Genomic DNA, 15,456 nt, shown 5'->3' on the forward strand with positions numbered 1-15,456 from the left:
ACTTCTTTGTTGTACCAAAGCTTTTTCCTGGCAGTATGGTTAATAAACTTCTTTATAGGTGTTTTACTCTGTAAAGGCATTTGTAGATTGAGCAGCGGAGTCAAGCATGCAAGTTTTACCCATGGAAAAATTGCCACATCTTCTCTGTTAATAAATACATTTTATAGCATCTTTTATGTACAAAAAAAGTCCTTCACAGAGGGCTTTTACAATAAAATCTGATTGGATTAAAATAATCCAATCAGATTGCATGAGACTGACACGACACAGTCATAAACATGACATAACACTGATGAACATGAAGGAGTGTTTATGAATGTTTACAACTGTTGTCATGAAGTTTGATTCGGTAAATAAGGACACTAATAATGCAAAGTTGCACTAAAGGCTCCATTAATCATCCATTAAAAGTGCATTATGTGATCAATAAGGACCCTTTTAGAGCAGTTTGATTCAAATTTGTATTAAAAGTCCATTAAAAGTGTCAACTTTGCAGCAAAAGTGTCATTATTTACCAAATGACATTTCATGACAACAGATGTAAACATTCATAAAGAATCCTTCACGTTCATGACTGGCATTATGTCTCTTTTAAGACAGTGTCATGTCAGTCTTATGCACACCCCTTCAAATAAAGTTTTATCAAATGGAGTGTAAAATAGAGAGAAAACTAAATGATGAACTAGAAATAATGACAATAATATGTAAAAAGACCTAAATGAACAGTACATTTGAATAAGAATGTCCTCTGCTGAAAACAGCACTTGAGTCTTTGCAAATACAAACCAGTTTATTCTGTCATTGAGTCTTATTTTGTGCTGTTCAGTGGATGACTTAATGGATTGGTTGACTGAATTTGAACAACTAAGATATATTTGCAGTTTAATTGCTTTCTAAAAAAGGGACCTAATTTTGATTAAACAGTCGAGTTCCTCAGTCGATATGCAACTACTGCTCAGAACAGGATCCCAACTTCGTTTCTATCTTCATTTCTATTGCCCCCAATGATGGTAAGTCATTCTTATCGATTTCAACTCTGCTTCTCAACCTACAAGTGAATTTTCTTTGCAAAAATCTGTGCAAGAGGCTGCTAATGTAAAGCTTTCTATTGAACAAACATAGAGCAGCGATTTGTGGCTCATAAAGCAAAAATTTTATGTTTTCATACGAAGCAAAAGTTGCTTTAGCTTCCAATTTCCGTGACAATTTCCAAAACATTATTCAGACAGAAAGGTAGAGGAAGACTTTCACATGAAACAGCAGCCGATCAGAAACCAACATGGTAAGATCAGAGGATGCACAGAAGAATGAGTGGAGCGCAGTTCAGTTTGTACAAGAAACCAAAGGAAATCGTCTTGTTTTCCTAAATTGCTGCAACGACGTTAACAGCAAACATTGAACTAACAAAACCTTAGTGCTGCTGGTAGGACCTGTGTGTGCGAACTTGTGTTTGGACAGGATTTTAGCAGCACAACTGTGCTTTACGCAAGCATTTAGTGTCCAACTAATGTGATTTCATTTTAAATAAAAATACATTTAATTTTTGGTGTAAAAAACTTAAAACATTTTACTATTCATTAGCTAAATTTGCGTTAGTCCAAAATATTGTTCATATTTTAATTAACAGTGCCACTTAAAATGACCAGTTTTTCTGATTTTACTTTTTATAGGTTTATGTTTGAGTAAAAATATTGTTCTTTTATTCTATGAACTACTGACAACATGTCTCCAAAAATTCCAAGCAAAAGTTTATTTATTTGCAGAAAATGAGAAATGGTTAAAATAATCAAAAAGTTGCAGAGCTGCAGTGCTGTCAAATAACGCAAAGAAAACAACAATACTAATGTTTTCACTCAGGAAGGCTCCACAAATCAATATTTGGTGGAATAAGCAGGAGGTTTTCATGGTGCAGTGGTCTCTTAATTTTTTTTCCCAGAGCTGTATATTCTAAATATAAGAGGTCCAACTTGTGGGTTTAATTTTACATTGCATTTTCAATCAGTTTGGCTGTCAGAAGTCGGTGACTGTGGGACAATGAGGAGAGCGGGGTGGCGTGTTACGGGTTGGTGAGGGTGCTGTAAATACCTGAGCCTGGGATCCATTCACCATGAGATAATACTGCTGGCTGAGGATGCTCTGCTGCAGCTGCTCCCATGAGATATTCCTGTCTTCAAGCATGAGGAAAGGAGGCCCAAATCTGAGAAGAATAAAGGAGGATTTTGTCATTTCTTTTTATTTTTACTTATTAAAAAAATAAATGTTTATTTTTAAGAATATATATTTTAATTTCACTCAGAAATTACCAACAATATACATTTTTTTAAATTGTTCTCCATTTTGAAAGCTGAATCTGTAAAGAAAAGGTTTTCCAAGTACGGCCTATCCAAGCATTATGTCAGATTCTATTGAGATTCTTATATATATATATATATATAAATAAAAAAAAACAACGTTCTGTGAATCAACCTCAAGTGAAAGTGTGTGCACCATGTATATAATAAAAGATAAGAAACCAGCTAATGTGTCATCAAGTCTTAATAAAAGAGCATTTCATCCCCTGACAGTGCAGCTCTGGCTACCTTAGATATTTGAAGTGCAAAACATTGATTGATGTTATATCTGCACCAGCTCAGGAGTGGAATGCATTATGTGTTGAGGGGACAGTTATGGAGCTGAGATGATGGGAATGTAAGGAGCAGCTGTTTGGTGGATCTCTTGACTGCTTTTATGAGTTAAAAGCAGAAACATCTTGCTAATTCTGTTTGATAGACTCAGCTCCCTAACACAAACCAGAGTAAGCAAAACAAATTATTCCTGCAGAAACTTAACGTATAAAGTACAATTATCAATTATTTTTAGGATGATTTGGAGTCCAACAAGCTAGAGGTTTATTGAAGCTAAAGAGAATTTTTTTTCCCCAGGACAGCACCAGTTAAGGTTGTTTATTAAAGTGTTTCTGCAAATTCTTAGAAAGCTTTTCAATTACGCTAATGCAACAGATTTTTTTTTTCTCCTGGCTATTTTTCAGAGGCACGTTGCCTAAACTGATGACAAACTTGAATATTTACAACTGGAGCATAACTGAGCCTTGCTGGTGGTTTGTGAGCAGATGAGATTTCAAATGTCAGATCCTGACATTATCCCGCTTTTGGAAGCATCTGCAATCTGCTCTCGTCTAAAACACTATCCACGCGTGAATATTGCATTCATGTTCGCACATTTGAAAGCAATAACATCACGCCCCAGAGGAGGAGATGGTGCGAGAAACTGGAGACAAATACATCTGGCTCTCCATCTGTTAGTGGTAGGTTGCACATTATTGATACGCACAGAGATTTTGCTGTAAATTAAGGACAGTGATTTCATGGAAACTGCTCGGCTCGCAGTAATTTCCCAGATATCACACAATTACTGTCGGACTGCTAAAACAACACCGCTTCCTCGTGTAATTACAAAAGATTTACAAAAAGAACAAAGACTTAAAGCAAATAACTGTGTGAAGCTCAGAAAATGAGAAAATGTTCCCACCTGACGTCTTGAAGGCAAAATGTTAAACTTGAGACGTTTATCCAGTAAAGTATGGATTAATAAATAAGCCCTCCATTATCCCATTTTTTTTCCAGCTTACCTGGCAGCTTGCTGTCCAGACCCAGTTGTGTTGCACATGAGCAGGAGAACCTTGGAGGAGCTGCTCTGATTCAGGTACTCTGAGGAGAGTCGTCCTGATGCAGGTAACTTCTGACCATTGGGCCCTGTGGTAGAGGAGTATGGAGATGATGGGAGGCTGTGGTGATACCCTGAGGAGAGCAAACGAGACAAAAGAGCAGATGCGTAGGTCAGATTTGGAAAAAAGTTACACAGCTACATCAACTTCAACCAATATGTGATTGTTTGGAAATAAGACAGATTTGACTGCATCAAATACTTTTTTCGTACAGTTGCTGCTTCACGGAACACAACAGACACAGAATTTATTAGAAATATTAAAGTTTTCCTGTGTTAATCAGAAACTTATACTTTAACATTTGTAGGTCAGGACGTGTTTATATGATTTGAGTATTTATCTGTACATTAATGACAGTGAAGAGTCTCTGTGCCCAAATCCCCAGGCTGTGGGAGAAAGCTGCACAAAGAGGAGCTAAAACACTCACCATTACAAATTATAATAAAAACAAAAGATCCTAAAGGATAAAAAGAAAGGGAATAATTTCTGTGAGCTTTTGTGTGCACACACTTCCCTGGAGCTGCACTGAAATATGTCATGATCCAAATTAACGAGCCATATCAACATATAAGACTTAGCATGCTCGCGTTAGCATAGCACTTCACAACAAAAGCAGATCAGAAATGTTCTTGGAAAGCCATAACAATAAATCACTTTTGCAGCCTTCTAGCCCGAGTTAACCTCATGCTGGAGCAGCACATTAGGGCTTAAGCACATACCATCAAGTCCAAAATTATTCATACCCCTGGCAGATCCTTCACTGGACTAAAAGTAATATTTGCCATTTTGGGATGTTCCGATTCAAATCAGATACAAAATTTGTGAAAGGAGGTAAAATGGCAAGGATACCTTCCAACTTAAAATATCATCAAAGTACAAGACATAAAAAGATGTTCAGCAAAAATTGGATTGCTGTAATGCCAATGTGTAATTTATTGATTACTCAGAACGGTTTAAACAATTTTGACATCTATTTTCTAAATGTAAATAAATAAATACATTAAATATATATATATATATATATATATATATATACACACATATATATATATATATATATATACACCTTTTACATTGTTTATATCATCTCTTGAAAGATACCTGTTGCATTTCCTGTCAGAAACAAACTTCCTGGTTGAATAGAAACAATCTTAGATCTGATAAGCCAAAAAATCTATATTTTTTGGCTTATCTATGTAGGGCATTAATGTTATCTTTACTGCAGTTTCAGCCACTGAAGTTATTTAAGCCAAAGGGTGTAACACTAAGAATAGCAGAGTTGGCATTTTACCTCTTATTTATTAAAACTTTTTTTTTTTTTTTTTTTACATTTTTATGCAGTTAAAATGCATTCTTTTCCAGAAGAACAAAAACTAGATTAGATGTAGATATGTAAACATTTCTTTTGGAATAGCAGAACATTAGGGTGTTAATTTTTCCACATATTTATGAGTCAGTGTTGTGTAACTCGCTTGATTTTACTGGCAGGTTTCATTTTGTGGACAGTAATTAAGGAAGTGCATATTTTGGTTTAGTCCTACTCTCTTTTGAAGCACATCTCATTTTGAGCAATGAGGGAAAACTGGTGAGCAATTCTTACACTGTCACACTTCAACAGGCCGATGACTTCATCCACCTTAGGTATTAAAAAGAGCTTTATTTCTAAATCAATAGAGATTATGTCAATAAATCTGGCTGCATCTTCTGCAGTAATGAGGTGCTTCAACATTCTTTTCTTTTGTAAGGTTAATGTTGCCAATCAATTCATTCGTCTAAAAGCTAGAAACAAGCTACTTACCTCTGTGCTTTCATTTTCAACTGTGCAGCTTCTCGATAACATAAGAATCAATAAAGATATGCTCTTTTTGAAAGCATGCCAAGCTAAGATGGACGCTGGAATAAACATGACCAGGTAAATAAAAACAGCTCGAGGGGCCAAAATGCGAAACTGCTTCACAAACACGGCTGTCTAACGTGACGTGTTGGCACAATGGTCCAGAAAATATTTTAGAAAAATGTCTATTAAGGTAGAGTTGCCCTTTTGTTCTTGTTTACCCTGAGGAGCTGTAAAAGGAATTGGATCTCGTATCGCGCACACTTCCACGCAAACTAAAAGACGTGCCGCTGTGATTAATAGCTGGGTAATAGCTGGAGGGGATACAGAAGGCACAACCTCTCGTCTCCAAGGAAACGTAAACTTTGACACTATCGAAAGGACTTAATTAGACAGTGCTTGTTTGATCCCTAACATGCAATTAATCACTGCCATTTTTCTCAAGAAAACAGTTTAGCATATACACACGGAAGCTGAATACACAGAGGTAAACAAGCATTAAGAGCTGTTAGGCTGAATTGCAAAGGCTCAACCAAAGTGAGCACACAGCTTTTGAAAGCACAAATATTTGTCTAAAAAAATCTACTATTGACAACATGAAAAGAAAAGAAATTCATGCTGAAAGAGAGCGTCGGTTGTCTAATGAAGGTAAGGTTCAGCGAAAAGTGCAGGGCCACAGGCAGAGGCATCTCCAGCTACTCAAATAAAATCCTATAACTGGCTTCATATTAAAATTAAAGGGTTAGTCCTATTACTTCCAAAAACAAGAACAAACAAATGTGACTAATAGTTTATTGATAAACTGAAAAAGAATGAAGCCTTCTGGTACACCTATATTCATTTTTAGAAGTGAAATAAAGTTTTTCGCCACTTCATAACACACTGCACATAGTTAACACAATTTAAACCAGTCAGCTAATGAGTCAGTCTGTAAAACAAACTGTGGGCCAGCTAACGTACCCAAGTAGCCTTCTAGCACCAACTTGTCATTCCTTCAAAATAAAATTACAAGAGCAAAACAAATACAATGCAGCTAAATAATCTCTTTAGATCCTTTCATATTTTATTTTATTCTATTTTTTCTTCTGAAAAGACCCATTGTCTCACTGGAAGTTTACTGAAAATCAAAAATGAAATAAAAAAATGGAAATAATTTTTATTTTCATTCAGTAGGGAATTTCTGATACATTTATCTTAACATTTAAAATTTCAGCTTCAGTTTTTGTTTCAAACTTTTCCATTAATACTATATTTCAGAGAAGCCACAGTATTTCAATTCAAAGCCTCATCGTTTCACCCTAGATGTGACTTTTTATCATTGTCCTGACAGACGGTACTCCGATTTCAAAGTTCACCAGTACAAAAAGTTAATGTTTGAATTTCAAATTAACTTAAATTGTTACTGCAGTCAACTCAGTAATTTCTTACTTCTCAGGCAAGTATTTTAAAACCAAAAACAGAGTTTGTCATGCTTGATAGGCCGCGTCATTCCAGCCACAGGTCTCAGGGGATGATGTAAGAAACCTCCTGCCAGACTCAATCTCACACTAGTTTTCTCACTCCTCCTTCATGAGATGGACAGATGAGAACTGCAGGAAAGCAGAGGTGTCGGAGCAGTGGGAACAGAAACGAGCTAAAAAGACTAACCTGGGAACGTCGAGGAAAAGGCATGAAGGCAGAAGTCTTTAAATTTAAGAAATAAATAAATCTCAGAGGTGCTCAGGTTCACTTCAATTGCTATTAACGAGAACATCATCAATACGGTTGATGAATTCAGTGATCACTTGACGTGAGATTAGAGTTTCTTGTTTCCCCCTTCCCCATCATAGCTGGTAGCATCTCCATGAGCTGCAATCTCTGATTTCTAATTAAAAGATAAACACTGGGCCTTAAGTGGACAAAGCTGAACTAAAGGGGAGAAATACATGAGAGGAAAGGAGGGAAGATTTTGAAGAAAATTTTAATTATTCTGCAGACTGAACTTAGAGTGTATGACAAGATTAAACAACGCAAAGCAAACGAAGATACTGCGCCCCTTCTGGCATTCATCCTCTCTTTACACCATCACCATTCTCCATTCCTTCACTTTGCTTACCATCTTAAACTCTAAATGCTCCAAAGGCCTGACATTTATTGACCATCAGTGAAGAATCGGCACACAGTTGTGTCTGTCTAAAGCGTTCAGGTGATTAAAGACCAGACGGAATAACTACCAGAACAAAACATTTTGTAATGTGATTCATATCTCATTAATCTCTGGACATTTTTCACATTCTTTAAATTAACACATACGTACAAAGTTTTTTTTTGTTTTTTTTTTAAATCAACACGCTTCAAAAGGTTAGACTCCTGGGTGACAAAGAGGACCAAACAAACTCAAGAGCGAGACAAAGGTGAGATTGAGCGTGACAATGATGGAGAGACTGAGGAAGCACGAGTGAGGCTGGAACACCTGCAGAAAGTACCAACACCGTCACCGCCCCTGACCCACACGATCACATCCACAACACGCACCATGAGTGTGTCACACAAAACCAGCACAATTATGCACCTGTTACAAATTAAACAAAATAATTACAAAGGACAAACAAAGCAGTAAACTCTCCTCCTGCCAATTCCCAGGCTCAGGACAGGTGTCTGCGACATCTAGAGGAGATGAAGTCACAACATTGGCAGAGGTTTTAACGAGATTTAACAGTTTAAAAAATCTTGTTTACTTGTTCTTAGTTAACTTCACCACACAGCCACTTTTAGCTTATGGAAAAAAGAATCACCTCCCAAATAAAACAAAGCAAAGCAATCAATTAAATCTTTGTTTATGATGCATGTGTGGACACTTTGACAGAAGCACACGGAAATGTGCAGAACGTTTTATATAAAGCCCCTTTGCACATTTTTATTAAGGGGAAAAATAAAAATTATAAAACACAAAAAAAAAAGTGGCAGGAGGAGAGTTTAATGCTTTGTTTTTCCTTTGTAATTATTTTGTTTAATTTGTAATAATTGTGCTGGTTTTGTGTGACACACTCATGGTGCGTGTTGTGGATGTGATCGTGTGGGTCAAAAAAATTAAGGTATGCACAATGTGGACACCTGCAGCTTAAAGAGAAGTGTGGCTTATATATGTTCTTTTTCTTTTGCAGCTTATGTTCCAGAAGCTCCACAGTCCAGAAATCACTGCATGACCTAAGGGACCCTCCAAACTAAATTAAGAGCATGATTGGTTTCTGAAAGGTCTTTATGATGCACTAATGTTCAGAAGGTTACAAAGGTACCACGGGGAAAGTCCGTATCATCGATTTCAAACTCTTCTGTTTGTCGTCACAAACGTTAACAGGTGCACAAGGTGAAAACAAACCCTCTAAATGCAGCTCAAATGGAAGACCTCTGCACGTAGTGCGAAAACACTTGAGCAAAATCACATCTCAGCATGGCTTACTCCAGGACAACGTGATGGCCTGGAAGCAGGAAGCACACCACAACCTTTTTTTTTTTTTTTTTTTTTTTTTTTTTTTTTTGCCAACAGCAGATTGTGCACAGCAGCAATTAAACACACCTGATTCAAACATAATCTCTCCTCTCTACTTAATCCAATTTCTTGATGTTCACCTATCCCTCAACTGCATCCAGCTCATCTCCCGCTCCCCCGTTTGATCCACAATAAGGCGGCGCAACGTTGCATCACCGGCTGCTACGACATCTGCACTGCATCCATGTATTAAATGAAAACAACACATGAGAGCAACAAAGCTGTAGTTATTTGAATTGCCCTGGGAATTTTGCACTTAGTTGCATCATGCCTTAAATATTAACCTAGCATTCAAAAAAAACCAGTGAGGTAGTTTATGTATAAGTTGCAAAAATTGCAAAAATATGCTGGCGAAGACACTCGTGCTTACCTCTTCATTAGATTCATCCAAGTAGGAAAGCTCATTAATTATTCATGCTGTCCTTTTAGGAAAAGTTCAGTTGATAGTTGTTGATTTATCTGTGTTCCCTCCAAGATGTTAAACATTTGTTGTAAAAGGAAATAAAACAACTCATAAAATACAACTAAAGAGTAAAAGGTAGGCTCTGTAGAATCCGTGTCTATCATGTACAGTCACTTAAAGACTTGTCTGCATCTACATGGATTTTTCTTTTTCATTTCAAGAAGAAAGGGTAGGCTGCAGGTGATTGTAGCAGACCACACTTAATCCTCCTTGGAGTAGTTGGAGTCATTTTCTCTTGCAGCCGTATCGCTCCATTTATAATATACGCAAATTGCTTCAGTTGTTGAGGATGAAATCGGATGAGAGTCTGGTGCTTACTCACCTAATTGATTTTTCAGTGTTTTTTTTTGTTTTGTTTTTTTTAAATCACACGACTGCCGGCTATCGTTTTCCCGAAACACAAAACCTCATTACCGCACCAGACAGTGACATTCATTCAGCATCAGCCAAACATTTAGTGACAAGCACAGCCACTTCAGACAACAAAGGAATTCACTGCACACAATCAACTTTGTCCGGCATCGCTAATGCACAATTATACTACAAGATGTCGAGGTTACAGGACGTTCTGTTATTGGAGGACTGTTCATTAGTCTTGTCACCATCGTTTACTCTGGGTATACTGAGACAAAATCTGGATCAATTTAACTGGAAATATGACATTTATAGATGAATTTGTGTGATTTGACTGAAAAATAGGAGCATTGTTCCTTGTTTAATATATTTTATCCAGAGAACATCTTAGCACTAATGCCCCCTGTTCACATTGTTGAAACTGCCGTTCTCCTTCATAAAACGGTATTAATACATTGACATTTCTGCGGAGAAGCCTTTAATAAAAACCTCTTTTAGCCACCGGGCCTGCAATTTGACAAGTGAAACATTTCATGGAAGAAACAGAACAGACCAAGAGTTGGGAAGATTTATTCCACACAAAAGAAGAAAATTATTATCTGCTGTGCTCTGTGTCACTTCCTGCTGTTGGAGCTCATATTCAGTCATAAAACACACATATCTGGGTTTCCAATTTGAAGATGGCAGAGTGTGTTTCTGGGCACAGATGAGTTTGACTGTAGGTTTTATCTTAGAAGAAACTTGTAAGACAAGTTTCCAATCTTTCACAGGACTAGATGTTCAGCATTATCCAGCGACGCGCGTGAAGCCGATCTTATATATTTTGGCAAATGTCTACAAATCAGCCACTGTCCTCTACTGCTCTGGTGTGAGAAACGATTGACAGACAGTTTGACTGCCTGCATGTTCGCAGTAAATATTCGATGTTGCCAACCCAGCAACTTTCTTGCTACATTTACCAACATTTCAGACAAAGAAAAATAAAAATCTGCATCAGCCAAAATCAAAATTGGCAGGTCACACCCGAGAAAACTGCAATTGGTGCACCCCTAGTATCAAATGTGTAATAAAAAAAACACTGAATAATTTCAAACTTAGCTTCTAAAGCAACTGTAAAGCAGTTATCTCCATTTCAGTGGATTAAAGTACTATCTATATCTTTGTGTAAGTGGATTATCTGTGGAAAACTCAAAAGGTAAATACACCTGTGATGAGTTTGCACTTTCAGCGGTTTTATATTTCTAACCCCTTCACTACACCTCATCCAACTAGACAGGATATTCACCATTTTTCCACAATTCATTCTTGTGTTCAGGAATCAATCAACCAAATTCATATTGAAGAACAGATGATAAAAGGAGATAATGATTGACAGATGTAAAAATAAATGTAGCTAATTATACAAACAAATGGACAGAGAAACATTTTCCCACATTTTCCTTTTCAGCACAGAGACTGCAGGTGCAAAATCCTCGCCTTAAATAGATGAAATAAAAACACAAGCTTCACCAGAGCGACTGATCACATGTGAGATAAATGTCCTGTTTTTGGAGGAAAACAGTCTAAGGAGGCCCTCATGTGTCAGCTATCCATGACTGTGTTACGCCTGTAGTCTCTCTCCGTGGTCATCAATCACTGTTAGCGTGTGGCTGGACTTTCTCACACAAGCTCTAAAAACAAACCAAATGATCAACAGCAGCACCGTAGTTCTCCCAGTCAAACCTCAAACGTCTGTGACAAAATACAGAAACACTGACAAAGAAATTATAAAATACATTTGATGTTTTCACTTTGTTGTGAGAAGTAGTTTACTCAACTCCAAATATTCAGCAGAGTGATATAACCTTGAAACTTTTTCACTATTTTTTTCATAGTTCAGACTTTTTAAGCATTCAATTTTAATCCACAAATGTGGCTTATTACTGCCAATATTTTCATTTGGGTCGGGCTTCAGATACGACATCTGCAAATAAAAAAGATCAATTGTAGAAAAGGTAGATGGATGAATGGAGAGAGGAACTGATTGATAGGTGGACGGATGGAATGAATGAAAAGATGGGAAAACCTTTCAAGCAAGTGAATAACTAATTGGCTGGTAATTGTTTGACATTTATCAGCGGTAACATCCTCTCCGATGAAACAGACGATGGATATCCATCAGTATGATTGATACTAAAGCAACGACAAGTTGATTTACCAACAAGACACAAGTTGTCTAAACATTGTTTTTCAATTCAGTGTCCATGAACACAACAGAAACAGCTCATCAGTCATGTGAGGTAAATGTTGGGATTTATTCAGCACATCCGTTTCCATCTCTGTTTTAGTGCATCAACTCTTCTGAAAAAGTCAAACACCACTTCAAGCAGCAAAATTTAGGGTATTATTTCAAAATTTGCTGTTTCAGTCAATCTTTTGTAATGCAATACTTCAAAATAAATATTAAAAAACATAGTTTCAAAGCAGTGTTTGAAACTAAGCATATCCGATGGGATATTTGTCTTAGGAGTGAAAGAGAAGTAAAATCTGAAGGAGTGGGGGATGCATCCGAGGGTGAGTTGATGTGCTTTGCTTTATTTCTTTTCTTTCCGTCTATAATCATAATACATCATGGTTGGTTAGACTTAAAATCATCAGATTCTGGTCTAACTGCAGCTTCTCTATTCATCTGCCTAAATTGTTTATTAGTCCTAAATCTGAGGCTGATTTCACTAAACTTTCAGGTCGTCTAATTGCAACACAGAAAAATCAGAATGTCAGTGAATACAAAAAGGTGTTTCCAAATGATTTATTAAACGACGGAAGCAATCCAAACCAGCTTGACTCCGTGTGGAAATGAAAATGGCCCCCTGAACCTAATAACTGGATGTGCCATCCTCAACAACAACAACTGCCAATCAAACATTTGCGATAACTGGCTTAGCAGAAAACACTTTGATGTTTTCTGCTAAGCAGAGATTTTCTGCTTAAATGTGCATGTAAGGTCTGCCCTCAAAGGCCGAACATTTATGACCATCTACACTATAATTCAAGCAGATTTATTACCGACATGACTTACTAAGTGACCGCGGATGTGTCTCCCATTTCATCCATAAATCTAAGCACAGTTTCTTTGTAGAGGCCTTCTAGGGAGAAGTTCGAAAAAGACAATCTGGACGGCTCTAGGATAACAACCACTTACCCCTACACTTGACCTAAGTTTACAAGAAGTGTAAAGTTTCATGATATTGACAGAAAACTCAAAGGAATCAATATAAGTCTGTTTATAGACGGCAGAGTAACTGGCAGCACACCATCGTTTCTCTGCGACAGCGGTAGGCCAGTCCTCTTATAACTGTGAAGACGTCGCAGTGTGTAAAGGCAAATAGAAATGCCACCCACTGAGAAAGTTAAGAGCTTTTAGTTTTTATGTCCAGAGAATTGAATTACAGTTAATTATTCTTGCTCAGCGGGAGCTGCGCTTTCTTTACGGCTTCAGAGAACCGTGGGTGTAGAGTTAAATGGCAACAACAAATTGACCACAGAGAGCACCGCTAACATCTCAGTGACTGTAATTACACAGCACCCCTGAAGTCTCTTTCTGACACGGTCACCGATCTGTAAAAGAAATGCTTGTTTAGCTTTCAGATATGATGTCTGTATGTAGGCGTCTACAGAATGAAGATGAAATGGTTTTGATGAAGCAGGCTGCAGACGTCTCCCTGCTTTCGGTATGAGCAAGGTTGAAGTTGAAGAATAAAAGCCTGGAAGTGTAATAAACACTCAAATGTTAAGGCAGTACATACAAAGTCAAGCTATTTCTCAACAGATGGGGCTGGAGGCTTGGTCTTTGTCCCACTATTGAATTTAGGTAAGCTTATTTTATGATTTTAAAAAAACTTCAGTAAGGAAATTCAACATTCACCAAGAAATTGACTGGTGACTGGTTTGGAAACTAAAAAAAAAAATAATAATTCCTGATCTGTCGGCTCTTCATATCCAACAGGCTGTGCAGGGAAAGCTGTTAATGAAGGAGGGATTCAATGTCAAAAATGTTCAGAATCAGTTAGGTCAAATAAACTGTGCGAGAGGCTTCAAAAAAAAAAAAAACAAAAAAAGATTTTTGTAAAGTCATACAGCTGAAACTAGACGCTTATATGCACAGAATAGAAAGACGGACATCTTTTTTTTTTTTTTTTCCACTGTCTGAAGTTAACTTGGATGAAATTTCAGTTTTAGGTCAGTTAGAACAACCAAAATAATCTGATTTGCTAAATGAGACAATGTCAGAGATTTACTTATCAATGTCTTCAAACTCAGAAGTTTAAGAAAAACCTGAGATCAGGAATCAGCAGCAAAACTCTCATCTCATAGTTTAAAATATGAATTAAACTAATTAACAGAATACAGGAAAACTAAAAAAAAAAAAATAGACCAGCACATTTATTTTTACAAATCAGCTCTCCAAAAGAAAGGAAAAGAAGAAGAAGGGGCTTAATTCTGCCATCAAAAAAATTTCTACTGCTTGTTTAAGCTTCTTTAAATATTCATTATTTTAACAACCGGCTTTTTTGTTTTTGCAGTCTGAATCTCATTCGGAAAATGTGTACACAATAAAAAAAACCCTGTGTATTATGAAGAATGTGCTTTATGGGAGGAGTGGTTGTCTGGTTTTGTATGAAGACGGAGGAGGAAGAAGAAGAGGAGGCGCGCTCCCAGAGTTTTAGAAAATAAACTTCTGGGACAGAGCAGAGACTTCAGAAATTTAAACTGCAGCTACATAAATTTCATCAGCAGAGGCTTTCATGTGAGATGTGACTCCAGCAAACTTCATATTTTGTATGATGCCCCCCATTCAGACATTAAATTGAATTGAGTTTAATCTGTTAGGATGCAGCAGTGCATGACCAAACAGAATGAGAGCTCTTTCATCTCCAAAGTAAATTGTGTGCTTTTCGAAAACAAACAGAGTAATCACAGAAATGGGCTCAATGAGAGTAAAAATAAAAAAGCATCTATACACGTAATCATCATTAATTGAGACTGAAAGTTAATCAGAGGTACGAAGGAAAGAGGAAAAAATTAAAAACGATGGATGAATAAATTTGCTAGATCAGTGCACAAATAAATGGGTTTATAAAGAATGTTGCCAGGGTTACCTGAGTGAGGAGCAGAGCCTCCACGACTGCTGTTTGGAGGAGCCTGGAAGGCGTAGACGACGTCGCTATCGGCGATGGCGGTCAAGTCGTCGTCGTCTGAGAAGGAACGCTGGAAACCGGTGGAGTAAAGTTCGGACAGGATGACCTGTACCACAGACGGGAGGACATTAAACGTAAACATTAAATGTTCCTGAAACCGTTCTTATAGCAGAAACCTCAAGGTTCTTATTTATTTTATAAAAAAGAAACTCAACTTGAAGTAATATTTTTTTTCTTATGAATGGATTATGCAGAGCATTAGCTTTATTGGCTCATGGTTTAAAAAGCAAACAATGTTTTAGTGTGGTATAATGCTAAGCAAGCCTTTTAAATAACAGCATCGACTGCTTAGGGAGTGCAAACAGTGCCTTACAA

The 15,456-nt window shown here is 37.0% G+C and overlaps 1 protein-coding gene across 1 annotated transcript in view; it reads right to left on the reverse strand.

Annotated features, from left to right (window-relative positions):
• Nucleotides 1–15,456, reverse strand: part of usp43a (ubiquitin specific peptidase 43a) — a 121,048-nt gene that overhangs the window by 48,528 nt on the left and 57,064 nt on the right. The window contains exons 6-8 of the mRNA XM_088005349.1: nt 15,043–15,187; nt 3,629–3,797; nt 2,086–2,197 (exon numbers count right to left, since the gene is read on the reverse strand). Of these exons, the coding sequence (XP_087861475.1) occupies nt 2,086–2,197; nt 3,629–3,797; nt 15,043–15,187 (426 nt within the window). The remainder of the gene's footprint in view (nt 1–2,085; nt 2,198–3,628; nt 3,798–15,042; nt 15,188–15,456) is intronic.

Source organism: Poecilia mexicana, unplaced genomic scaffold (genome assembly GCF_051168715.1).
Source record: "Poecilia mexicana isolate PSO_F unplaced genomic scaffold, ASM5116871v1 scaffold_1, whole genome shotgun sequence".
Taxonomy (NCBI): Eukaryota; Metazoa; Chordata; class Actinopteri; order Cyprinodontiformes; family Poeciliidae; genus Poecilia; species Poecilia mexicana.